General features: G+C 44.2%; 4 protein-coding genes across 4 annotated transcripts in view; 3 read left to right on the top strand and 1 right to left on the bottom strand.

Annotated features, from left to right (window-relative positions):
* Positions 1-5,036, bottom strand: part of ak9 (adenylate kinase 9) — a gene marked incomplete at both ends in the record, with an annotated part of 34,406 nt that extends 29,370 nt beyond the window's left edge. The window contains 6 exon segments of the mRNA XM_080533508.1: positions 1,163-1,345; positions 2,508-2,620; positions 3,511-3,607; positions 3,950-4,002; positions 4,094-4,157; positions 4,944-5,036. Of these exon segments, the coding sequence (XP_080389634.1) occupies positions 1,163-1,345; positions 2,508-2,620; positions 3,511-3,607; positions 3,950-4,002; positions 4,094-4,157; positions 4,944-5,036 (603 nt within the window).
* Positions 5,037-7,831: 2,795 nt separating this feature from the next.
* LOC308159692 (Na(+)/dicarboxylate cotransporter 3-like) lies at positions 7,832-24,742 on the top strand (the record flags this gene model as incomplete). Its single annotated transcript, XM_080533507.1, has 10 exons — positions 7,832-8,091; positions 8,317-8,480; positions 9,430-9,496; positions 10,546-10,731; positions 11,047-11,172; positions 11,592-11,684; positions 13,366-13,470; positions 13,868-13,965; positions 21,895-22,007; positions 24,716-24,742. Exons 1-10 carry the CDS (start codon positions 7,856-7,858, stop codon positions 24,740-24,742), a joined length of 1,215 nt encoding a protein of 404 aa, XP_080389633.1. The 5' UTR covers positions 7,832-7,855.
* Positions 14,473-21,462, top strand: LOC308159609 (pre-mRNA-processing factor 40 homolog A-like; the record flags this gene model as incomplete). The annotated part of the gene is made up of 3 exons (XM_080533431.1): positions 14,473-14,488; positions 18,877-19,956; positions 21,449-21,462. 3 exons carry the CDS (start codon positions 14,473-14,475, stop codon positions 21,460-21,462), a joined length of 1,110 nt encoding a protein of 369 aa, XP_080389557.1.
* Positions 24,743-25,668: 926 nt separating the features above from the next.
* Positions 25,669-26,652, top strand: LOC308159691 (interferon-gamma-inducible GTPase 10-like; the record flags this gene model as incomplete). Its single annotated transcript, XM_080533506.1, has 1 exon — positions 25,669-26,652. The coding sequence occupies one exon, from the start codon at positions 25,669-25,671 to the stop codon at positions 26,650-26,652; it is 984 nt and encodes a 327-aa protein (XP_080389632.1).
* Between the last annotated feature and the right edge of the window lie 1,121 nt (positions 26,653-27,773).

The following is a 27,773-nucleotide window of genomic DNA, read 5'->3' as shown; positions in this document are numbered from 1 at the left end:
AACAAACACACCAACACACCAACAAACACACCAACAAACACACCAACACACCAACACACCAACAAACACACCAACAAACACACCAACACACCAACAAACAAACAAACAAACAAACAAACCAACACACCAACAAACACAACAACAAACACATCAACAAACACACCAACAAACACACCAACACACCAACAAACAAACACACCAACAAACACACCAACACACCAACAAACAAACAAACAAACAAACAAACCAACACACCAACAAACACACCAACAAACACACCAACAAACACACCAACACACCAACAAACAAACAAACAAACAAACAAACCAACACACCAACAAACACAACAACAAACACATCAACAAACACAACAACAAACACACCAACAAACACACCAACAAACACACCAACACACCAACAAACAAACACACCAACAAACAAACAAACAAACAAACCAACACACCAACAAACACAACAACAAACACACCAACAAACACACCAAAAAAACCACCAACAAACCAACACACCAACAAACACACCAACAAACCAACACACCAACAAACAAACACACCAACAAACCAACACACCAACAAACACACCAACAAACACACCAACAAACACACCAACAAACACACCAACACACCAACAAACACACCAACACACCAACAAACAAACACACCAACAAACAAACAAACAAACCAACACACCAACAAACACAACAACAAACACACCAACAAACACACCAACAAACACACCAACAAACACACCAACAAACCAACACACCAACAAACACACCAACAAACAAACACACCAACAAACACACCAACAAACAAACACACCAACAAACCAACACACCAACAAACAAACACACAAACAAACAAACAAACCAACAAACACACCAACAAACACACACACAAACAAACACACCAACAAACAAACACACCAACAAACCAACACACCAACAAACAAACACACCAACAAACAAACAAACAAACAAACAAATAAACAAACAAACAAACAAACAAATAAACAAACAAACAAACAAACAAACAAACACACAAACAAACAAACAGAAATAAACAAATAAAAACGTGTCACTCTGCGTCTCCTCTCTTTGCGTAAAAACAAACACACACATGGAGGATCAGTATGATGTCTGCACCTCCTCCTCCTGCGCCTCCTCCAGCTGCTGCTCCTCCTCCTCCTCCTCCTCCTCGTCCGCGCCTCCCCTCCTCCTGGCGGTCTCCTTCTTTACAGGGTCCCACTGCTCCCTCAGGAACACACGGCCAGACTGGGGGTGCTGCCTCTGGCCTGCCAGCCTGTGGATCAGGTCCCTGTCTCCACACTGGGGAGGGGGGGGTCGTCATTGAGGGGGGGATGGTCATTGAGGGGGGGGGGGGGGGGTGGTCATTGAGGGGGGGGGGTGGTCATTGAAGGGGGGATGGTCATTGAGGGGGGGGGGGATGTCGGGGAGTGTGACACCTCGCAAACAAGCAAAGTCTTGTTGTGAAAAAAAAAAAAAAACGTTTTTTTGGGGCACATTACGGAAATGTAAGTGTTGAAGAACCCACTCAAGACAATAAACAACAGTTTTACATTCACTAAATACCTAGAATTTGTTAGCAAACTTTAAAAACTTTTTTTTGGGGGGGGGTTTCCAGTAGTGTGGGGGTGTATATTCCCTTTGTTTCAGCCACTCCCACAAATAGCCCTGTGTGTGTCTCTGTGTGTGTGTGTCTGTTTGTTTACAAGACGGACATTGCCTAGCTTATTCGCTCTGGAAACGAGCATAATTCGCACATGATTCGCATTTTCTTTTTGCGAACTTTTAAAAAAAAATGCGCTTAAAATTCGCTTGACATTTTATGGAAACACAGTCTTGTGCTGCGATGTCAGGAACCAAAGCCTAAGAATGTTACTCTCTTACACTTGTGTAATGTGACGCAACAGTTACAGAGTGAGTTCCAGTTAGCCTACCATACAGTCGTAACATGGGCGTCACTAGCCAATCCTATTCGTCACGGTGCGCCTCCTGTGTTCTCGTGGCCTACTAGTTTAGTGATTCTCTCGTCAACACATCTAGTCAAGTCAAGTCAAGTCAGGTTTATTTATATAGCACATTTACAACGACAAACAGCTGACAAACAGATAAAACACTAGTAAAAAGAAAACAAATAAAAAATACACTAAAACAAAAAACAAGGTGCAATACAGAATACAACAAGTGCAGAAAAGTGCAGTTGTCGGGAGGCAGGCTCAACTCAGGTCAAAGGCCAGGGAGAAGAGGTACGTCTTAGCTAAGGTTTTAAAAGCCTCAACGCTCTAGGCAGATCTGACGTGGAGGCTATTCCAGAGCCTAGGGGGCTGACTTTTGCGAAGGCTCTATCCCCTCTAGTTTTGAGCCTGGTCCTAGGGACCTCCAGCAGCAGCTGGTCAGCTAGAGCATCTCGAGGATCAATAAATAGATTTTAAACGCTAGACAAAACAACCAGGAACGGGAGGTTCACCTTGATGTTTATGATGAAGTCCGGGGTGAGCCTCAGGGTCTTGATCAACTCCATCTGCTCCGATATCTTCAGGTACCCCTCTGACAGGGAGGGCAGGCAGCTCAGCACGTAACCTGGAACACAGCCACAATACAGTCTCATCACAGTTCAACTGCACATAACCTGGAACACAGCCACAATACAGCCTCATCACTTCAACTGCACATAACCTGGAACACAGCCACAATACAGTCTCATCACTTCAACTGCACATAACCTGGAACACAGCCACAATACAGTCTTATCACTTCAACTGCACATAACCTGAAACACAGCCACAATACAGTCTCATCACAGTTCAACTGCACATAACCTGGAACACAGCCACAATACAGCCTCATCACAGTTCAACTGCACATAACCTGGAACACAGCCACAATACAGTCTCATCACTTCAACTGCACATAACCTGGAACACAGCCACAATACAGCCTCATCACTTCAACTGCACATAACCTGAAACACAGCCACAATACAGTCTCATCACTTCAACTGCACATAACCTGGAACACAGCCACAATACAGTCTCATCACTTCAACTGCACATAACCTGGAACACAGCCAGAGTACAGTCTCATCACTTCAACTGCACATAACCTGGAACACAGCCACAATACAGTCTCATCACTTCAACTGCACATAACCTGGAACACAGCCACAATACAGCCTCATCACTTCAACTGCACATAACCTGGAACACAGCCACAATACAGCCTCATCACTTCAACTGCACATAACCTGGAACACAGCCACAATAAAGGGAGATTGGGAAAAAGGGAGATTGGGAAGGGGAGGCGGGGTAGAAGGTTTATGGGAATTTTGTATTTGTACTGGATTTTTGTTATTCTATTTCTCTTTTGTTTATTTATACTGTATGTTACCACTCCCTTGTATTATTCCCTGAAATAATATTTTAAAATGTATCGCAAAAAAAACATGTGAGTATTGAAATGAGTTGAATTACCGTAATGATCAACCTCTGGCGTCTTGAGCCGGTCGAGAATCAACTTGACCACCGTCTCCTCAGGAACGGCCTTCCCTTCCCTCAGAGTGTCTAGAAGCTGAAACAGCAAGACTGGTCAATGTCAAGTTAACAAATCGTTAGCCTCATAGCATAATTGCCTAAGTCATGCTTCACTTGGTCAGCCGAGCCATCTTTGTATGTAGTGTCAAAAATGTCAAAGAGATGACTTGGGAAAAGTGATTTTGGAATGTAACAAGCATTCTGATAGGCTGATGGCATAGGCAATAATGCCCAGTGAATCATCAGTGTTAGGAGAGTAGAGTTAGGCAGATATCTCAATTTGGCCAAAATATGACTTATGAAAATATGATGCTATCAGGCTAACGATAACCTTGACTACAATAAAAGAAACAGTGCTTGAATAGTGTGGTCAACTCACTTCTACGCCTTGGTCAGTATGATCATTGATGTGTGAGTTGAGCAATTCTGTATCTGAAATGAACATCGAAAAACTTGTTCAGATACATCCACAGATAAGGACAATAATGGCATGAGATGTAGTAGCTATATAGAGAGCATTTACCATCAATCAAGATACACTTCCATGACTCTGCCAATTTTCTGGCAAAAGTAGATTTTCCAACCCCCTAGAAAAATGATAATGTTATTATAATTATTTATATTATTATTATTATTATTATTATTATTATTATTATTATTATTATTCAGTGAACCACATATTTTGCCACAATCATGTTTTCAAACATATATTGCAATTGACAGGGATCTACATTTCAGTCAAGTATTTTGCAGGATTTGATCGAGTCACCACTAAACTGTAGCTTAAGCTGTCACATTTCCACACTGCCTTCTTTTGTCATTTGGTGCTAAATAGAAAACTGACACCTGCTACATGACTGAAGACATCAGTGGTTGGGCAATATCCAATAATAATAATACTAATAATACTAATATTACTAATAATACTACTAATAATACTAATACTACTACTAGTACTACTACTACTACTACTACTACTACTACTACTACTACTACTACTACTACTACTACTACTACTACTACTACTACTACTACTACTACTACTATTACTATTACTATTACTACTACTATTACTACTACTACTACTACTACTACTACTACTATTACTATTACTATTACTATTAGTATTACTACTACTACTACTACTACTAATAATAATAATATTATTAATAATAATAGATTTGATTTAAAAGCGCCTTTCTCAAGCTCAAGGACACTGTACAGAAAAAAATAAGAGGATGATGATGATGATGATGATGATGATGATGATGATGATGATGATGATGATGATGATGACGACAACAGCGGGGTCATGAGTGACCACAGATGTCTCTGTGAAAGTGTGTGAGAGGGAAAACATGTTGATATCTTACCGGCTTCCCAACAACTATGAAGCAGGTGGGTTTGGCACGCAGATGCTCCACCTCAGCCTCACTCTCAATGAGGTTGTCCACGTACTGGCTCATAATGCTGCAGGTCTCTACGTTAGATGACTTTATCTCTGCAAATACATGACTCATACATGATGATTAAATGACAGATAATAGCTCGAGAGATCTGACATAGAGAGGAAAGAGAAGAAATGAAATAATAGGAAGTTTTCTGATAGTCTGTGTCTGACAGAAAAAAAACACAATCATCCTTTCTTCTTTAACTTATATTCAGACACCCCTACCGTAACCCTAACCCTTACCCTGGCTTCAGAAGTGGTGGTGGTGGTGGTGGTGGTGGTGGTGGTGGTGGTGGTGGTGGTGGTGGTGATAGTCAACAGCTAGCTAGCCGTTGTGTGTGTTACTAACTGTGTGTGTTAACTGTCTCTCCGTCAATATAATTAGGTTTGAAAAAAGTCAATGTATCGGTAAGTTTACTGACTTCTTTACTCACCTGTTTGGCATTACTGTACGAGCATCCACGTCTTATTTAGCAAACAAACAGCTGTCGAGTTTTTATTTTATTTCTGTCAGCCAGCAGACTTTGTCCAGCATGGTAACCATAGTAACCTGAGTTGGTGCCAGGGTTGCCAGATGGGATCGACAATTTCCAGCCTAACCACAGTCTGGAGACAGCTCAATCCACCAAAAACCACCAGCCCAAAACCGACATTGTTAGAAAACCGCTAATTACTATTGGGCAGGTGCCCATCTCCTGCCCCTAAACTGTTTGTCTGTTGCCAATGATGTTTGTAATATTGTAGTAGTAGGCTATATATATATATAAATTTTTTTTTAACTGCACGTTGTATGTAGCTACTAGGGTGTGTGTTTTAACTTCACGCATTTTGTAACTTTCAGGCACTGACATTTTGATACCGCCTAAATGCTATTTATCCAGCCCAACCCGCCCAATTGCTTTTTTTCCAGCCCAGTGTGATAAATAGTAGCCCATTCGGCGGGAACCCGCCCCATCTGGCAACCCTGAACATGATCGTTATGTGGGTGAAGGTTTTTCTTGTGCAGTTTTCATGTGAATGTCTCACTAAACAGATGTTATTGCAAAGCAACCCTGTTGTGTTCACGGTCTGTATCACAATAAGCGATTTCAGAAGACACCTCTTATCATTTCTAAAGCTGTAGGCGAGTCGCCAGTTGATGACGCTCGTCATCGCGCAGTCGTGACGTAATGGGAATGGTCCACTCCTGATGACGCGAGCCCGCGCTGTAATTCATTTAATAAGCATCAGCATGCCTGTCGACAGGCAGTGTCATGTTCATATGCTTCTGGCTTGTAAACCCCGGAGTCTCTACTCTGGTCTCCATGTTATCTTGCATGAAAATACAGTAAATGTTCATCCACATCTGTCTATTTCAAATGAAGACATTCCCAGCCCATATAATTGTTTTTAGTCCTTTTTCTTCTCTTTTAATTTTACCATATTTTGTATTACATTGTATTGTGTTTATTGTGCTTACTTATTTCCTGCATTTATCTATTTATTTATTTTACTGTGAAGCACTTTGGCTCAGCATTGCTGTACATAAATGTGCTATACAAATAAAGTTGACTTGACTTGACTTGACATATCTTCCAGCCGCTGCCATAGAAGTGATCAGCAGTGGCCAGTCTCTAATATGTGCATGGCGTTTAATTACAGAAACATGTCAAATCAAATTGAATTACTAATATCTCCCTCTACTCACAATACTCGAAAAATGCTGAAATTAGCCAAATCTTATGGAGGAATGTGACCATTTGAAACAATGTTTTATTTTGATTTTTGTTTTCCTAGTTGGTGTCTGACAAATACACTAATCCCTTCAAAGTGTACCGGCGCAATTCCTCGTTTTGCACTAAACATTGTATAGCTATGTGGTAAATATTGTTTGCAAGTTTTATTAATAAAATAGTTGTAGGTCTGTACGTATTATTACACGATAAGTAAGTAAGTAAAGCTTTATTTATATAGCGCCTTTCGTACATGAAATGCAACTCAAAGCGCTTAAACAATGCATACGATGCATAAACAATACCAACTAGCATATAGAAAAGTTTGCATCCCACAAATGTAATGTCCATTGTGTTCCTCAAATGCAAATTCTGTACTGTAGATGGTAATTATACAAAAACAGGACTCTTTTGAGACTGAATTTGGGTTTGTTGTAATAAGGACCGTGGACAAGATGACTTAATGAACATCAAGCTCCCGCTGTTGTGGTGAACTGCTTAATTGCTTCCCTCATTTCCACCAGCCGTGTTTGTCTTGGTACATGAGAGAGCATTTCGACTAATGTTTTTGGAGCCCGAGTTTGATTTATGTCCCAGAAGAGGACTGCATAGTATTCAAGCCGTCAATGAGTAATACTTTGACGGCTTGAATACTCTCAGTCAGCAGGGGGCGCTGTTACACTACTCTTAACACGACTGATGACTGTTCGTGGTGGAGAAACTGTTTGGTAAGCTTCTCTGTTTGACCGTAGGAGTGGATGATGGAGCTTACTGATTCCTCTGGAAACACATACGTAGAACTAACTTTATGGATACTTTTCTGTAAACTTTAATTTAGTTTCTGCTTTGGAAAGTGTCCCTATACACCATACTGTACATAGCTTACTGCTATCTATCTCTTATAACTACCGTACTTGCCATAGCTACTGTACCTATCATTTATCACTATCATGTCACTATTTGCACTTCTGGTTAGTTGCTAAACTGCATTTCGTTGTCTTGTACTCTGCAGTTGAATCTAATCTAATCTAATCTCATCTGTGGTAGACCTGGTAGACCCTCCACTAATGACACTGTCTGTCCTATGTTTCAGGAGGGGAAATGCCTCTATGTGGTGCTGCTTATGGCCACGTTTTGGTGCACAGAGGCTCTTCCCTTAGCTGTGACAGCCATGCTGCCGGTTTGCCTATTTCCAACTATGGGGATACTTCCATCCAATAAAGTCTGCCCCCAATACTTTGTGGACACCAACTTTCTGTTCCTCAGTGGTCTTATCATGGCGTCAGCTATTGAGGAATGGGGACTCCATCGCAGAATAGCTCTGAAGGTCCTTCTGATTGTTGGAGTAAAGCCAGCTTGGTGAGAAGAGACCTTATTAATGCTTGAATCTGGGTTTCAATTTTCTAACCATATAAAGTTCGTTCATCATCATACATCATTGGATATTTTCTGGTTGTTTTTCACTTTGTTGTCTAACAATAACATCCCACGTAACACGGAACGAGATAGTCTTGTTCTTCACCCAGGCTGTGTGTCTGTTTGTGTCTCTCACCAGGCTGTGTGTCTGTTTGTGTCTCTCACCAGGCTGATTTTGGGGATGATGGTCACCTCATCCTTCCTGTCCATGTGGCTCAGCAACACAGCCACCACGGCCATGATGCTGCCTATCGCCAACGCCATCCTGGAGAGCCTGTTTGGAGACCTGGAAACCCTGAAAGAGAACTGCAGGGCCAAAGATGATCCAGAGAGTGAGTCGGCCAAGGTTTATCCAGTAATCCTACCTACATTACTGACTGACTGGGTATCGAACCCAACCGAATTAGCCCATTGAGCTAAGGAGATTTGGTCTTTTATATATATATACAGTACCGGTATATGCCGCTTAGCTGACACTTTTATCCAAAGCGACTTACACTGCAGTGAGTGCATACATTTTTCAGTATACATGGTCCCAGTGGGAAACGTGCCCACAACCTAAGCGTTGCTAGCACAATGCTCTACCAGCTGAGCCACAGAGGACCACAAACATTATTATTATGTTATTATCTACGTACATTACGACTGACTGGGTGTTGAACCCGACCAAATTAGCCTGAGCTGAGGAGTTGGTCTTTTCAGGTTTTATCATGTGAGCAACTACCTCACCTAAATGCTTCAGTGAACAGATAAAAGATATACAGTAGCTAAGCCAGAACTAGTTTACCAGGGATAGGCTACCAAGAGAAAACCAAATACCAACTCTTGACAAATAAAACGTTCTTCAAACGTTCTTCTTCTTTAGTACATAGAAAAACAAACAAACAAACGACTTTCATTTTCTATTGGAAAAGGTGATGTTGTACAATATTTGAGGTTGTCCCCCCGGAGACTTTAATATGTAACCCAGGGTGTGAACATTGTGTGAACATTGTACACTAATGGTCCTGTCACATGGCTTTTTTCAAGTTAGTCAATATTCAAATGGTAATTGATTGATTATATTTGGCTCCTTTCCGTTCATATATTAAACGTCAAAGTCTAGAAACTCACAGACTTGATGATTTCTGTTGGATGATTTTAGAGAGACTCCCTTTTCCTGACTCCCTGCCCTTGAAATGAATGCAACTTTGTTCTCAGAATTGGTAACTGAATAAATAGTAGGTGGGAAATTGTGAGAAATAACTTTTAACACAACCTGTTCACTTCCACATCCATCAGGTCACACATCACAAGTAAAGCTGCATGCACTGCCCTCCGAAACACAATTATTGTCAATAGATAACAGGTAAGAAAGCACGGGTAAACAAACACAACAATTCAAAATGGCAGCTGGTAAAAGGGGGGAACAAGTCGGCAACGGACCAAATGTTCAGACTTTTATTATGAAAAATGTAAATAAGTGTCAACGTTGTTGAAAATCAATGACACACTCGCTAGTCAAGCCAAAATATTGCCATGTAATGGATTCGGTGAGTAATCCCCACTACTCTACACTAACTAGGTAGTAGTGCAGATTACTCACCGAATCTATTGCATGGCAATATTGTTGATTGTTGATTTTCAACAACGTTGAATTTACATTTTTCTGAATAAAAGACTGAACATTTTGATTGCTTGCCATCGTGTTCCCACTTTCACCAGCTACTGTCACAAATGTAATGCTCAAATCAAGTGAGAATAAAGTTACTCACCTAACATTTCAGTGTTTGTATTACTTTGCAATGACAAGAGAAAGTCGTTAGCCTCGTAGCATAATTGCCTAAGTCATATTTGAGCCAAATTGAGATATCTGCCTAACTCTACTCTCCTAACACTGCTGGTTCACTGTGCACTAATGCCTATGCCATCAGCCTGCTCAGAGTGCCAATCAGAATGCTTGTTACATTCCACTATCAGCCCAAGTGCCAATCAGAATGCTTGTTACATTCCACTATCAGCCCAAGTCATCTCTTTGACATAGGCGTTTTTGACACTACATACAAAGATGGCTCGGCTGACCACAAGTGAAACATGATTTAGGCAATTATGCCATGAGGCTAACAAAGTATTATGTAACAAGTATTGTAATCATTCATTGTTACTTACACATGACCAGGGTTAGGACAAGGTTATTACTGTAAGTTGGTCTGTTGTGTAGCAATTAGAAATTAAAACACTTGCTATAGTTGCTTATAACAGTTATTATATGTTAATATGAATACTGCAATGTAAGCTGTTTACCTGCTACCATCTATACCACAACGTATCATTTGCAATGGGTGGTATCTTAACTGTGTGTTATGAAGCGTTTAGGTTACATCTCCATGGTTACATCTCCATGTCTGATTTCTCAAGGACAAATGGGATGGAGTCGGAGAGGCCTGATGACAGGACCACGGAGGAGATCGTGTCTGAGTCCCAGTATCAGATGAAGGTATGGAAGGGCTTCCTGATCTGTATCCCCTACGCTGCCAGCATCGGAGGGACGGCCACCCTGACAGGCACTGCACCAAACCTCATCCTCATTGGTCAGCTTAAGAGGTACTGCCCCAAATCTTATCCTCATTGGCCAGCAGAGGAACTGTACCAAGTGGAAGATTTTTTAGTACCTCAAATTTACTTTTTAGTGCCTCCCATGGCATGTAACACCCCCCTGACAGAGTTAGGATTTAAGTGATAAATAACTGTGTTGTTTTTTGGTTTTTACTTAGTTTTTATTTCAGTTTCAGCAACTTATACAATCATATCCACAATTTTGTCTCCTGTTTTTTCTATTCTTTCAACTGTACATGCATGGTTTATAGTTACTGTTAATGTTGCTGTTTCTTTTTTGACAGTTGGCTCTTTATTTTCTAGTTACTTCCCAGAGTGTGACTTGATCAATTTCGGCTCTTGGTTTGCGTTTGCCTTCCCTCTGATGGTTCTCTTCCTGATCGTGGGATGGTTATGGATCGCGTTCCTCCATGGGGGCTTGAACACACGGTACGAGGAAACAAAGGAATCAAACTATCGCATAAGTATATCACTCACCAGACATGAAATATTGACCTCTTTGAGCTAACATCTTATTTTGACTTTTGTAGAAGTTCTGAGCTGAGGTACAGTAGAATAAACAGAATAGTTCATTTATGTTGTTCATCTATAGAAAGTATCAATGAGTAACCTATTATTGCATTGACCGAATGAGATTGTGTAGTTTGAGTGAACTGATTTTGACCTAGTGATGTTTGACTAAATAATGTGGTTTCAAAACCTGAAACTAATCATATAGAAAGTTCCACATTTGGGCTCTAGTCAATCCTGGATTACCACTGCCTGAGTAATACAGTGAGTGGTATTTCCTTTTTGACTTATTTTATGTTCCCTTTGTTCCCGTTTTATGTTTCCTTTGTGGTGTTCAGGTTGTGTCTGAGGCTTCAGGACCGGAGAGCTCAAGCGGAGGTCAAGGCCCAGGCTGTTATTGCTGAGGACTACAGAAGACTGGGCCCCATAAAGTAAGACCCCTACACAGTCTGTCTCCACATCCTAACACACACAGGAGGAATGTACTAGATCTTTTTTTATATTCCATTTCATCAATAGTGCCAATGTCATCAACCAACTGAAGCATTACGTTACGTTTTACCAGACATTGGGCCCTATTATGCACTTCTTAACTTGCCGTCTTAAGTGTTAATTAAGACGCACCGCCAGGTTAAGACCTACCGCCACCCTTATTATGCGCTTCATACGCGCTACTGCTATTATGCAGGTGTCGATAGGCGCCCACACATAAGACGTAAAACTCCCGTGCATATATTGCTCATTGTGGGAGTGTTCATATATTAATGAAGTGCACTAGGCGCCCCTGCTATTATGCGATCTGACTTTGCTCCTATCGCTAAGAAGTGGTTTGAAAAGTTCTTAAGTTTAGACTTCATGCACGTTTTGAAACACGAGCGCGCCTCCGCGGTTTGCGCATGCATGTGGGCACACATGAACACGCACGTGGCTCCACGGCAAGACGTCAATTACGGTCACAGTATAAATGCTTTATTTCAGAAGGGAGAGGCAGAGAAGCGCGCTGACCTCCTTCTTAGGACTTCCATAATAGCATAGCGCTAATGACTCAACGCAGCCGGTTCTTAAAGGGAATGGCACCTGGCACGCTGATTGGGTTGATTGAGAAGACGCCCAAAACACACCCATGACTAATTTCTTTGCTTAGCGCCGGCTTTTAGGCGCCCACTGCAGCACGCATAATAGCAAAGTGGCCTTGACCACGCCTCCACGTCTCAAGTTTAGATCTACCGCCTCGTCTTATTGATGAAGTGCATAATAGGGCCCATTATGTTTAAAATGTGTCATACAAGGTGGATCTTTGTAACTTGATTTAACTGCTAGTTAACACCGACCAGGCACCAAATTAAACTGACCATGGTCCAGGCTGCTCATATGCAGGGAGGTGGGACACACACACACACACACTCACACACACACACACACACGCACACACACACACACACACACACACTCACACACACACACACACACTCACACACACACACACACACGCACACACACACACACACACACACACACACTCACACACACACACACACACACACACACACACACACACACACGCACACACACACACACACACACACACTCACACACACACACACACACACACACTCACACACTCACACACTCACACACACACACACACACACACACAGGCGGCTCATATGAATCAGTTTGGGGCTGGATACAACAACAATATGGCTGCGTTTGTAAATTCGCTCTGGAAATCTGATCAGCACTCATGGAAAGCCTCTTGTCCCTTCATGACGTTGATCCCAGTGTGCACTCCGGCGAAGTTATACGAATGCAGACACTATCTCATGCACTGCAAGCCCTCCTGGACCATGGTTGACCATTCCTGTTCAGAATCAGAATCAGAATCAGAATCAGAATCAGAATCAGAAACCGAAGTAGGTCTTCACATACAAGGAATTTGCTTTGGTCTGTTGGTGCATAACAATAAACAAAGTGCTAGGACAAAAAACAGACAATAAGTGAAACAATAAATAAATAAATAACAGTGTTTAAAGTGTTAATAAGAATAGCGCAATGTGACATAACTCTCGACTCTCTATGAACTGACCACCTCTTTCCATTTCCAACCTCCAGCTTTGCAGAAGGATCTATCGGGTTCTTTTTCATCTTGTTCGCCGTTCTTTTGTTCACAAGAGATCCCAAATTTGTCACTGGATGGTCTGTGTTTTCCCCCAAAGGGTAAGTCGATCACATACAGTCATTAATGGTGAACCGCAATACGTGAGCTCAGAATTATAAGGTTCTATCTCCGTTTAGGGTAGTTCAGAGATATTGAGCGTCAAAGTTTTTACATTCCATTATGTTTTATGAGATGGAACCTTTGTATTTGATTAATTACTAACTAAAAAATGTCAACATTTTAAAAATAACACCACACAGGCATTAATAAACACCTAATGGATCAGATTATGTAAAAAACTAAATTTTGACAAAAATGGGAGATAGAACCTTATATTTCTAACGTCACGATTAATGGTCAACCGCAACAACAGATTACTGCCCATTAGCTTGTATTCTCCATTTCGTGACATTTGTTTTACACCCTTCCTGTTCTGCGGATGTCACCCTCCTCTAGGTATGTGTCAGATGCGGTCACCGGTGTCGTCATCGTGTCAGTGCTGTTCTTCTTCCCTTCCCGGAAGCCGTCATTCAACTGGTGGTTTGATCCTCTGGGTTAGTCAAAGGAAATCACATGTTTTCAGTGTCTCATAATTGTTACAGCAACTGATGTGTGTAGGTGTGTGTGGGTGTGCGGATGTGTGTGTGGGTGTGGGTGTGTGGGTGTGGAAATAACATTTGGATAAAAGCACCTGCTGAGTGTAACACATTTAAATGTAACTGATATGTTGAACTTTCAAAGGAATGTTGAATAGAAGCCACTTTTTATAGACATAGCCAGGACTTTGTAGGTCAGAGTTACGAGTTGTAACTCAACATTATCATTCAAGTTACCACCTTACCAGCCGTGAACGATCATTGATGACTAAACAGGTGGAATAGAGAGTCATACTGTAAGTCCATTTCTGAAACTAGCAGAAACTAGCATCGCCTCTGTTATAAGGTACTGTTAAATAACCTCAGGAATGTTAATGACGTAGATTAGGGAGTCTGAGCAGGGTCCTGTTGAGAGGTGAGACTGTGGCCTCTCTGTTTCTGTGATTATATTAATCTCTCCACATTATGTTGCCACACTTGGGTTTGTTGTGTGTACAGCATGTTCAGCTACCGATCAAACACACAACTTGTGTAACAGAAAAGAAGAAAAAAAAAAAAAACTTTCTTCCTAACGCTGGACTGGGTTCTGCATGGTTGGAGAATGTGACAGGGTCTGGTTAAAAAGTCCTCAAGTTTTTTTCCAGGTTATGAAAGTGCAGATTGTAGGCTTTCAAAATAGTGAACTGAAAAGAAGAAGATTTTTTTTATTTGAAGAAGATATGCTTATGCTTGAATGTGGGTACACCTCAAACCAAATACCAGAGAACATCGCTCTGAATCAAAACACACGCAAAACAGCTGCTAATAGCTAGCGGCTAAAAGGGAACATCGCTATGAACATCTTGCTGCATGTTTAGCCAATCACAACACGCTGACAGAACATCCACATGCTAAAAACACGTAACTACACATAATTAGATGGTCACACAGTCCTTGCTTTTGAACAGTCCTAAAAAGTTTGTTTACAAGCTGTTGTGAAGGCCCACAGTTTAGAGCCAGTTTAGTTTCCCCAAACCAGCCCTATTTTGCCTCAGTTATTTCCTTTGTTATTTTCCATACTATTTCTGTACGTTTCATGAAGGTGTATGTATTATTATTGTAATGTTTATGTATATGTTTGATGACGTAGTATATCCGGGGTGTGTCCGTGACCCGGATGCTAGGTTCGGTGGTGTATATATAAGAGACGGAAGTGGTCAGTGTGTCAGTGTGTGATGAGAATCAGAACGAGAGAGACCAAACGAGAGAGAGCAACGAGAAGTCAATCTAAGATGGCGGATTCAGTAACACGCACACCGTGCAGGAGCTGAAGACGCCAGGAAAGTGATTATCGAGTTCAGAGCTGTATAGCCCGTTTAGTTGTGTCCCCGTTAGACAGCCTTGCCAGCAGCCGGCTGTTAAACGTTGGACCAAGCGAGACGCCAAACTGGACAGAATCGTCGCCTCCACGAGCGGACTGCGACCGAACGCTGACTCCATCGGAGCTTCGACGTGGACCACCCGGACCTGAGCCCTTCACCCCTCGGCGCGGACTACGAACAAGGCCCTTTCCCTCCGCGTTGCTACGTCACCCCCCCCTTTTCGTCTGCTACCTTCCTCGACGCACATGCCATCCAACCAGGCCTCAACGCGCACCACAGCCCGGGACTATAAGCCTGTTCAGGCCAGAGACTATGAGTGAGTGATTGAGTGTGTGTGTGGCCGGCGGGGAGGGAATGTATATATCTGGGGATGTATAAATCAGTTCTGTAAATAAATGTGTTTGTTCATATGTGATACCGTTACCGTGTGTTAGTTGTTTGTATGCTAATGCTAATTCCAAGGCTAATGCTAATGCTAATTCCAATGCTAATGCTAATGCTAATTCCAATGCTAATGCTAATGCTAATTCCCATGCTAATGCTAACGATAGTAACTGCTAGTCTAACGGTTTGCTGGCGCCCCCTGCCTGTATCCTCCTACACTGCCTATTTAGCTTAGAGTTAGTTAGATAACCAGCCCCTTCCTAAATTCTACAGTCCTTTTAGCTACTCCCTGGTTACAATTGGTCCTTCGAGCCGGATCGGTAGTGTAGTGATAGCATGGCTGAGCGCAGCCAACCAGACCAGACAGTTACCCCCCCTTCTCCGCCCCCTGAGCCAGAGCCACGACCACAGAGAGTCCCGCGGTTGCCTCCGAGGTTACAGGAGTATGAGCTTGAGCTCGAAAGCTCACTGAGTGGTAGCGAGGAGCGCACTCCACGGGATACGGTGGTCGGAGAGGCCGAGGTGTCCGCCGGCGAGCGGGTGGCTAGCACTGAGACAGCCCTCAAAGAGCACCAGCCTGAGGATGAGATGGCAGAACCGCAGGGTTTTGCCGTGGAAACGGAAGAGCAGGAAGGAGAGGCCCGGTCCGACAGCGCCTGCGGGCGGAAGAGGGAGGGCCTCAGCCTTAACGATCTGCCTCCCAGTACGGCGCGCTCGAGACCTAGCTCCTGCCGCTCAGTGGCTTCCTCCCGGTCCAGGGTTTCCGTGGGCAGTTCTGCCTCTGGGGCGGATAGCCTGCACTCCAGAGGGAGTAGTGCCGCGCTGTCCGAATTTATGCGCCAACAGGCCGAGATGGCGTTAGAGCGGGAGCGCCAACAGGCCGAGATGGCGTTAGAGCGGGAACGACTCCAGTTCGAGCGTGAACGCCTCCAGCGCCAGGAGGCGCTAGAACGCGAACGCCTCCAGATGGACGGAGCGGAACGCGCGGCGGAGAGGCAGCGCCAGGAGGCGCTAGAACGTGAACGCCTCCAGATGAACGGAGCGGAACGTGCGGCGGCGAGACAGCGCCAGGAGGCGTTAGAGAGGGAACGCATCCAGTACGAGCGCGAGCTCCTCCAGATGGAGGGGGCGGAACGCGCGGCGGAGAGGCAGATGGCGAGAGAGCAACTGCACGCAGAGAAGATGGAGGAAATGATGCAGACCATGCGCGACGTGTGCATCAGCAGAGCTCCGTCGGCCCGTAGCTCCAGAGCATCATCCGCACGGCCCTCTCGAGTGCCATCTCCTGAACCCCCCGCCGATGGCTCCATGACCCCCGCCATGACTGTCCAACTACCGGCCCAGCTGACCACCTGGAAGGAAGAGGACCAGGGACCCGACCGCTACGCGGCCCAGAGGGAGCCAGCGTCGCTGCCCGGGAGGGGAGCCATCCCCCAAGAGCGTAGCACACCCCTAGGTCCTCCAGTGCACCAAAATGCATGCAGGCCGGACACCCAGACCGTCACTCCAGCCCCGATCATCCACTACAGGATGTTTCCCCAGGTGGAGGGACCCAAGTTCCCCTTCTTCAAGGACGAGGACAGGAGCCAGTATGTGGAGCTACGCATCTGCCTAGACACGCTCTTGGACGACTCCTGCTCAGAGTCCTACAAATATGCGATTCTCCTTCAGCATGTGAGGAACCCCAGAGCCCACAACATGGTTCTGGCCCATGCCTCCGCACCGACACCTTACACCAGAGCGCTCGCCGACTTGGATGCCCGCTACGGTCGTCCCTGGAACCACGCCCTTGCTGAACTGCAAGCCCTCGAACAGCAGGCCCCCATCAAGGATGAACGGGCGCTGGATGACTTCGCGCTCCGCGTGCACACCTTGGTTGGAATGCTGAAGACGCAGGGCCCAGCTGGCGCCAGCGAGATCAACAGCACCTCCAACGTAGAGCGGCTGCTCCGCAAGATCCCACGCTTCCGGCAGGAGAGGTTCCGGCGACAGCAGCGCGTTCGTAACCCCGGGAAGTTGGGTCTGAGCATGGCTGCCTTCGCGGAGTTCCTACTGGAGGAAGTGCATGACACCAACGTAGACGCCATGGGTTACGCTGAGCCGAAGAAGGAGAGGGAGAAGGGAGACCGCTGGGACGGGCCGAGCTCGAACAGAGGACGCCCAGTAGGAGTGCTGCACACGGAGGAGGAGCCTCGGAGAGAGAGGAAAGCCCGACCTGAGGGAAAGGATTCCTCTCAACCCCCTCAAAAGGGACGGAGAGGTCCACCGCCATGTCCGTACTGCACCAGCGAGCACTGGTTCAATGAGTGCAGTGACTTCAACAACCTGAGTACCGAGGCCAAGCAGAGGTGGCTCGAGGAGAACAAGAGGTGCTGGAACTGTGGGCGCGACCATCTGGCTAAGAACTGCACCTTGAGGAGAAAGTGCAACCGCTGTGAGGAGGTCCACCTCAACATCCTACACGAGGTCTCCCTCGCCAGGTCCACGGAGGGCACCAGAAGCCCTAGGTCCGGTAGCGCACCGGAAGAGGCAACACCTGTCTACTACCTAGACCCAGCCCGGAGCAGCGGCTCCAAGGTCCTACTGAAGGTGGTGAAGGTCCGACTTCACCACAACAACGCTGTGTACGACACGTACGCCGTTCTAGACGACGGGTCGGAACGGACCATCCTTCTCCAGGGGGCAGTGCGCCAGTTGGGGCTCCAAGGGACTGCGGAGAAGCTGACTCTGCGCACGATACGTCGCGACCTTAAAGAGGTCACCGGGGCGAGAATCAACTTCTCTATCTCCCCGGCGGGGCGGCCGTCGGACAGATATCGGCTTCGGAATGTCTTCACCGCAGACCAGCTAGCGCTCTCCCGCTACGACTACCCCCTGGAGAGATTACGCGCAAGATATTCCCACCTACGGCGAGTAGACCTACATCCGATAGAAGGAGCGGAGCCAACCCTTCTCATCGGCTCGGACAACGCTGAACTGATCGTGTCGCTCCGTCCTCCGCTGAGAGGACCACGAGGCTGCCCGATGGCTGTTAAGACTGCGCTTGGGTGGGCCCTCCAAGGCGCTACCGAGGGGAGAGATAGAGACGGGAGAGCTACGTCATCCCTCCATGTCCGAACCGAAGAAGCAAACCAACCAACCGGACCGCCTGGAGTGGAATCTATTGCTGCCAGTGCACCTGGAACAGTTAGTACCACAAATGGTTCACCACAGGATGACCAACCAAAGAAGAAGTCTCTGTGGACAGAGCATAAGTCTCTGGATGGGAAGACCTACTTCTACAACACAGAGACTAAACAGTCCTCATGGGAGAAACCAGACGACCTGAAATCTCCTGCTGAGCAAATGTTGTCTAAGTGCCCGTGGAAGGAGTACAAGTCTGACACGGGAAAGCCTTACTACTACAACTCCCAGACTGAGGAGTCCCGGTGGACCAAGCCCAAAGAGCTGGAAGATCTTGAAGCGATGATCAAAGCGGAGGAGAATGGGACGGTAGAAGCTGCAGCTCCTGGCACCGCCCCCGTCCCCACTCTTCAGGTTGATCCTGCTGCTACCATGGCGACCATGATGGACATGGAGGCCATGGCGGCAACAGCTGTTGCCGAGGAACACCTGCAGGTGGCCATGCACCCTCACGTGGCCGAGGTCAGCATTGACGCACCCGTCAACTCCGTCGAGTACACGTCAGCCATGGAAGTCTCAGCCAGTATTGTAGACGCCTCCAAGGAGGAAAGGCCGGAGTTGGCGAAGAAAACGTACAAGTGGAACCCAAAAGAGGAGGCCAAGCAGGCCTTCAAAGAGCTTCTGAGGGAGAATGGTGTTTCATCCAACGCGTCATGGGAGCAAGCCATGAGAATGATCATCAACGACCCACGCTACAGCGCCCTGCCCAAGCTGAGTGAGAAGAAGCAAGCGTTTAAGGCCTACAAGGCTAAGAAGGAGAAGGAACAAGCCAAGCAGCTCAGGAAGAGGAACTGGGAGGCGCTGAAGAGCATTCTGGACAACATGGCCAACGTCACCTACCGCACCACCTGGTCCGAGGCCCAGCAGTACCTGCTGGACAACCCCACCTTCGCTGAGTACGAGGGGCTGCAGAACATGGACAAGGAAGACGCTCTGATCTGCTTCGAGGAGCACATCCGCGCCCTGGAGAAGGAGGAGAAGCAGAAGACTCTGCTGAGGGAGAGAGACAACTTGTCCGAAGGTGCCGTGGTACTGGTGATCGACCAGTCCCTTCCACGCGCCGCCTGGCAGACAGGCAGAGTGACCAAGGTCCTGCCGGGTCCGGATGGAAGGGTGCGGACGGCCATCGTGGACGTTGGTGGTCGCACTTACACCCGACCTGTGGCGCGCCTGATTGAGCTCCCTCAAATTACCAAGGACACTATCACCTCCTACCTCACGCTGCTAGAGCAGCCGAGCCAGTGTGCCTTCCTTAGTTAACTGAAACCGAGGGTTTCATGGGGCGGCTGTTGTGAAGGCCCACAGTTTAGAGCCAGTTTAGTTTCCCCAAACCAGCCCTATTTTGCCTCAGTTATTTCCTTTGTTATTTTCCATACTATTTCTGTACGTTTCATGAAGGTGTATGTATTATTATTGTAATGTTTATGTATATGTTTGATGACGTAGTATATCCGGGGTGTGTCCGTGACCCGGATGCTAGGTTCGGTGGTGTATATATAAGAGACGGAAGTGGTCAGTGTGTCAGTGTGTGATGAGAATCAGAACGAGAGAGACCAAACGAGAGAGAGCAACGAGAAGTCAATCTAAGATGGCGGATTCAGTAACACGCACACCGTGCAGGAGCTGAAGACGCCAGGAAAGTGATTATCGAGTTCAGAGCTGTATAGCCCGTTTAGTTGTGTCCCCGTTAGACAGCCTTGCCAGCAGCCGGCTGTTAAACGTTGGACCAAGCGAGACGCCAAACTGGACAGAATCGTCGCCTCCACGAGCGGACTGCGACCGAACGCTGACTCCATCGGAGCTTCGACGTGGACCACCCGGACCTGAGCCCTTCACCCCTCGGCGCGGACTACGAACAAGGCCCTTTCCCTCCGCGTTGCTACGTCACCCCCCCCTTTTCGTCTGCTACCTTCCTCGACGCACATGCCATCCAACCAGGCCTCAACGCGCACCACAGCCCGGGACTATAAGCCTGTTCAGGCCAGAGACTATGAGTGAGTGATTGAGTGTGTGTGTGGCCGGCGGGGAGGGAATGTATATATCTGGGGATGTATAAATCAGTTCTGTAAATAAATGTGTTTGTTCATATGTGATACCGTTACCGTGTGTTAGTTGTTTGTATGCTAATGCTAATTCCAAGGCTAATGCTAATGCTAATTCCAATGCTAATGCTAATGCTAATTCCAATGCTAATGCTAATGCTAATTCCCATGCTAATGCTAACGATAGTAACTGCTAGTCTAACGGTTTGCTGGCGCCCCCTGCCTGTATCCTCCTACACTGCCTATTTAGCTTAGAGTTAGTTAGATAACCAGCCCCTTCCTAAATTCTACAGTCCTTTTAGCTACTCCCTGGTTACACAAGCCATGTATCACTTACCCAGTAGCCTATGGCAGACGAGACAGAGAATCCAACTTGAGAATCCAGCTTGCTTTTTGCTCATTTGCGTGACTTGAGATTTGCCGACATGCGGCCCTCTTCACCAGACCGTGTTACAATTGACTGTGTTTAAGGTCTCAGGTCTTAAACTTCAGCCATAGATTGAAGACCCATCTCTTGAGGCTGCGTCTTAACTTTAAGACTAAATACGTCCTCATCCACACTACCCCCTGTATAGCTTCTCTACTACTACTACTACTACTACTACTACTACTACTACTACTACTACTACTACTACTACTACTACTACTACTACTACTACTACTACAACTACAAAAATGTATCTTCCTTCTAGCATTGTAGCTGCTAATGCCCCTGGTCATAGCATAGATTACTTTTCTTATGATGACTGATGGATAGATGATTCACTGACAATGTATTTGTAAACATTGTATGTTGTTTGCATAAAGGCGTGTGCAAATGTCAAAAATGTAAATGTGAAAGTAAACCAAAAGTATAGCTATGGACATTATAAACCACTTTGAGGATGTTAATAATAATAATAAGTATTTTTCTACAGCACCAAATACTGAATATATCCCTCTCCTATCGTGGAAGAAGGCACAGGAGTGTGTCCCATGGAACATCATCTTGTTGCTGGGTGGAGGTTTTGCCATGGCCAAGGGGTGTGAGGTAAGACCACCTCAAAACATGACCATGGAGGCCAAAGGATATAGATTAGAATAGATTAGATTAGATTAGATTAGATTAGATTAGATTCAACTTTATTGTCATTGCCGAGTACAAGTACCAGACAACGAAATGCAGTTCAGCATCTAACCAGAAGTGATAGAAAAGAAAGAAATTGTGAATATAAAACATGATAGTGATAAGTGATAGGTACAGTATTGCAAGTACGGTAGTTAGAGCTATATACAGTAGATGGATATCAATAAGATATGTATAGTCAAGGTAGCTACGTATGTGTAGTATGGTGTATACAGATGTATACATTAAATTAGAGGCTATATATATATATATATACATAAATAATTCACATGTGCACATTTAAAAGATGGCACAGAAGGGTTATGACATCTGCTTTATAAAGGGTTTATTGGTGCTTTATTAAGAATTTAATTAGATTTGGAATGGACTAGATGTGAGTGTTAAACTGAGCAAAAATATGAATAAATTCAAAGGCCACTATAAACAAGTGTTTTGGACATGTACAGGACAGAGGACTCTGAGTAGTAAAGTGACTGAAGTACATCTTATTTAATTTTCTGCATTTGATATTTATGTTGTATATGCAGGGGTGCAAACTGGTGATGGTCCAAAAAGGTGACACTCAAATACATGCTCACATCCAGTCATCCGCTCACTGCTCTCCATCAAAAATGGCTCATCCATCAATAATATTACATAATAACAACTGCTCTGATTAGATTGCTTAGATTGTTTAATACATCAACGGGGGGAAAAGCGAGATGAACTCGCGAGTATCATGCTTCCTCCATTGAATGAAAAGTCCTATCTATTCCATTCAAAGTGTTTTAGCCTTCCCCCTTTCCACTGGTAATAAGGAATTGGCAAGAAATGATCGGTATAAATAGATAAACATAATGCAGCACTATCATGCACAGATCAGCCTTAAAACATGTAACGTTAGATATATAACGGAGCGATGTATTTCTACGGAAAGGCTGACTGACGCGGGGCTCATACAATCTCCGCGTTTGTTATAGATACGAGTGCTCCGGTGTCTTGCTGGTAGTCAAATATATTTATTTATATATACAGCATATGGATGTTACGTGCCTGTTACCTGCCGCTTTCAGTTCTAGTAGTTTAGATCTCGCAACCAGGAAAACGCCGACATGTGTTAAAGGGAGCAAGACGCGAATCTACCGGCATTTGACTCACGAGTGAACGGCGATAATAGGTAGATATAGGTAGATAACTATATATATTACAGCACAAACACAGCACATTTTGTTTGACAAAATACCTCACTTTTATCATTAGATATAGCTATGAGCTATTTTCCCAGTTATAGCTGTTGTTAGCTGAGCTCAGGTGTATGGAGGGGCGGGCGTTAGTGTGGAGACACTAGGTAGAGCAGAAACTAGGCCAAATGCAAAAAAACAAGCCAAACTATAACAGGGTAAACACCTATGCAACGACGCTTCTCTAACCAGGATGCCTATGTGTTTACATTAGCCTAGGGATGCAACCTCAGCAAATATTTTCAAGTCAAGACTGTTTGTCAACGTTTGCAGGAAAAGTGCTATACAAATAAAGGTTATTATTATTCAGGGGTGCAAACTTCCAAAATGTCCATTGCTTCTCAACACATTACTAGATATAATAGCATAAATAACAGAATAAACTCACACACTTACTTACACTCACTTACACTGCATAGCCTACATAGGCCTACTGAGATATGGCACACACACACACACACACACACACACACACACACACACACACACACACACACACACCTCTCACAGGAGGGACACACACACACACACACGCTATATTTACTAAAGCACACACACTGTTGCTACCACTGCAAGTTTTAAGAAATTCTAACTTCATCGTCGTCCTCGATGAAACTTTTAGGTGGATTGGTTACCCTAGCCTAGATGGTCTTCGTGACATTTCACAATCACAAACATATATGTACAGAAACTCACTAAAGTATAAAACACCGCTAAAATACTGCTTCTCTTCAAATCACTCCATGACACTTTGAGGTAGTTTCTGCTTTGGAAAGTGTCCCTATACACCATACTGTACATCGCTTACTGCTATCAATCTCTTATAACTACCGTACTTGCCATAGCCTACTGTACCTATCATTTATCACTATCATGTTTTAGATCACTATTTGCACTTCTGGTTAGTTGCTAAACTGCATTTCGTTGTCTTGTACTTGTACTCTGCAGTTGAATCTAATCTAATCTAATCATATCATGTGAATAGCTGCAATGGAAATGTGTTGAATTATTGTTGTTGAATACGTATTTCCCCCACTGTATGTGCATAAAGGCCAGGGATAAACTGTTGATAACACAGTGTGTGTGTGTGTGTGTGTGTGTGTGTGTGTGTGTGTGTGTGTGTGTGTATGTATGTGTGTGTCTGTGTTATTTGAAGGCGTCTCTGAAAAACTGAGCAGAACAGTTACAACTATTATATTAATATAATTATTATTATATTATTATATAAATATCAATGTACTGCAGATAAGTCTTTCTGCTACCAACCTGCTTTTGCCACAAAGGCCATGAAGATCAGAATCAGAATTGCATTTATTACATCTCACTGTACACAAGCACACAAGAGTCAAACATGTTGACTTTGGTTCCTCAACATTGGCATTCCTCTCGCAGTGGGCGTCTCACAAAACTCTGATCTAGACAACATGGCCAGCCCCTCCCCTACTCCAACCACTCAGGTGTGGTAGAAGGCAGCACAGACAACAGTCTCTCTAGTCCACCTTTGAGCTGCCTCATCTTTAACTATTCCAATAGTTGTTGATTTCAGGCTTTAATTTGTGTTTGAAAAGAAGCTGTAACCATCAACAAGTAAGTACTGTAAATAATAATAATAACAATAATAATAATAATAATAATAATAATAATCATCATCATCATCATCATAATAATAATAAATAACTTCTATCATTATGACTGCCAATGGCCCCTGGCCCAAGCAAAGATGACTTTTTCTTGCGATGACTGATGGATAGATGTCAAATTTATTTGTTGTGAGTTGCTTTGGATAAAGGTGTCAATGTAAATATAAATAAAGCCTAGTTTCTAGTAGTTTACCTCTAATTTATTATTAATTGAGGGTAACACATTGTGGATATAATAATAATGATGATTATTATTAAGGGTTTATTATACTTATAAGCAGGGAGACACACCAAGCAGAACTCAGTGAAATCTCTGAGGTACATCTCAGCAATTTCCTCCTGTTGGCACTTGTCAAAACTGGTTAGGACAAGTCTTGTGATTTTTATCAGTTATGTTTACAGGAGCCTGTTTTCACCCACAATCTATTTCCAACCTACAAGCCCGTTTTGCCCAGCAACAGTACTCTAGTAGATTTATACAACCTGCCTTACCAGAAGGGCAATGCCTAGCACATTGGTATAAGCAATACAGCAGTATTCATAAAACAGGTCTATCAATAACATTTCTATCACACCATGACAGATGAAAGAAGCATTGTTCTATGTTTTCAGGGTCACCATGACAGATGAAATAAGCATTGTTCTATGTTTTCAGGGTCACCATGACAGATGAAATAAGCATTGTTCTATGTTTTCAGGGTCACCATGGCAGATGAAATAAGCATGCATACAGATCCTAGTGTTCTTCAAGCAATACACACCTTCAACATAGATCTGAAAGAGAGGATTGACCGGCTGGCACACGTCACACTGAATATTGCTGTGGTCGGGGAAACAGGGGCAGGAAAGTCCACCTTTATCAATGCCTTGAGAGGTGTAGATGACGATGACGAGGGTGCAGCACCAACTGGGGTGACTGACACCACTACGGAACCCACCAAGTATGTCCATGCCATAATGCCTAATGTCTTCTTCTGGGACCTGCCAGGTATCGGAGTCCCAAAATTCAAAGCAAAGAAATACCTGAAGGATGTCAAGTTTGAAACCTACGACTTCTTCATCATCATATCCGCAACAAGGTTTAAAGAATATGACATCATGCTGGCCAAACAGATCAAGAAGGGGAAAAAAAAGTTTTATTTTGTCCGTTCAAAGATTGACAGCGATGTTGCAGCAGAACAAAAGAAAAAGAGCTTCAATCAGGAAGAGATGCTCGAGAAGATTAGACTGGATTGTCGGAACAATCTGTGGGATGTTGATGCAGAAGCCAAAGTCTTCCTGATATCCTCTTCTGGTCTGGAAAAATATGACTTCCAGAAGCTGGTTGACACTCTAGTAGGGGAACTTGATGAGAACAAAGGTGCCATACTGATCCAGTGTCTGACGGTTTGCTCCAAAGAGATGGTTCAGAAGAAAAAGAAAATGTTCATGAACAAGGTTTTGTACACCTTATCTGTTGCATCTGGTGCTATGATCGCACTCCCTTTCCTGTCACAGGTATATGACATCAGCGCCATACTCATTTTCTTTACATGGTGCTACTATGCCTTTGGTCTGGATGAGAAGTCCCTGAAGAGGCTATCAGAGAGGGTGAATGTGCCGGTGGAGGAGCTGAAAGCTGCAATGAAGTCGACATTTGCAGCTGGATTCATATCAGGGTTGGCGGCAGGGGCGGATTTAGGATCGTAGGAGATCCGGGGCTTAGCCCAGAGGGAGAATATAATGTGCGCGCGGAGCACGCCGACATTTTTTGCCTTCAACCTTCAACTTACCACCACCTTAAAGCGGACAAAAGGCACTGGAGAACACATATACATTCACACCCTTTAATGAAGCAAACTAATTGTGGTGGTTCTGGGCACAGAGGGAGGTCAGCACACGTAGCTCCCCCTGTCAGTCACCATCATTTATATTTGTATAGAATTACATAATTGATGGGCTGAGGCTAGTTATGTTACAGTATGTATATCAGGGCAGACTCTGTGCTCACCACTTATATTGTATTTAGAGTCTTGTCCTGTGTTATATGACGATATATTACATGTATTGTTGGCCTGTGTATAGTACTGTGAAATCAAATCCCCCCTGGGACATTAAACAAACTTAGTTAGTTAGAGTTACATCTTAGGATAGATTTGAGTCATGTTCTGTATACATACATACTACCATAAGGGCATACTTAATGTGGTTACTCCATGTTTACTAGCTGTAACATTAACGTTACATCATTCTTTTTCACTTGTTACTCAGTCAACCAGAGTGCAGATATCAAAGACTATCAGCCTGTTATTCACTTTATTTGAATAAGTATTATAAGTATAATATTACTTTATTTGAATAAGTATTATCCTTTGTTTGATTTCTTACCATGTACCGTAACAGTACCTTGCTATGTTTCATTTTCATTATAACATAACGTTATGTTATGATAGCCAGCTAGCATTAGCAAACCGGAAAAGTAGTGTCAGTTTGTCAGTCACCTTTCTAATAAGATTCACAAACCTGAAACATCATCTATGTCATCACTGCTGGTGATGTCATTGTTGTCAGCTGCTGATACTGCTGCTGCAACAGTTCTTGGCGCTTGTTTTGTTGAAAACAACTTTGGGATATCCATCCTTACAATTGTGCAAGTCAGGCACTGAATGAGATCACTTCTTCTTCAGGGCAGGGCAGGCTACGCAGTACGCAGGCTAATGTCGCGCAGCTGCTGCCTCTCTGTTGGACTCCGGTACTGCACGTTACTCACGAGAGTTTTTTTTATTTTATTTTTTTAAGTAAAACATTCGGGGCTTTTCAGAAAACATCCG

This window comes from Nansenia antarctica (genome assembly GCF_963989245.1).
Source record: "Nansenia antarctica genome assembly, chromosome: 6".
In the NCBI taxonomy this organism is placed as follows: domain Eukaryota; kingdom Metazoa; phylum Chordata; class Actinopteri; order Argentiniformes; family Microstomatidae; genus Nansenia; species Nansenia antarctica.
Note: the sequence above shows the minus strand (reverse complement) of the source record. Positions and strands in the feature narration are given on the sequence as shown.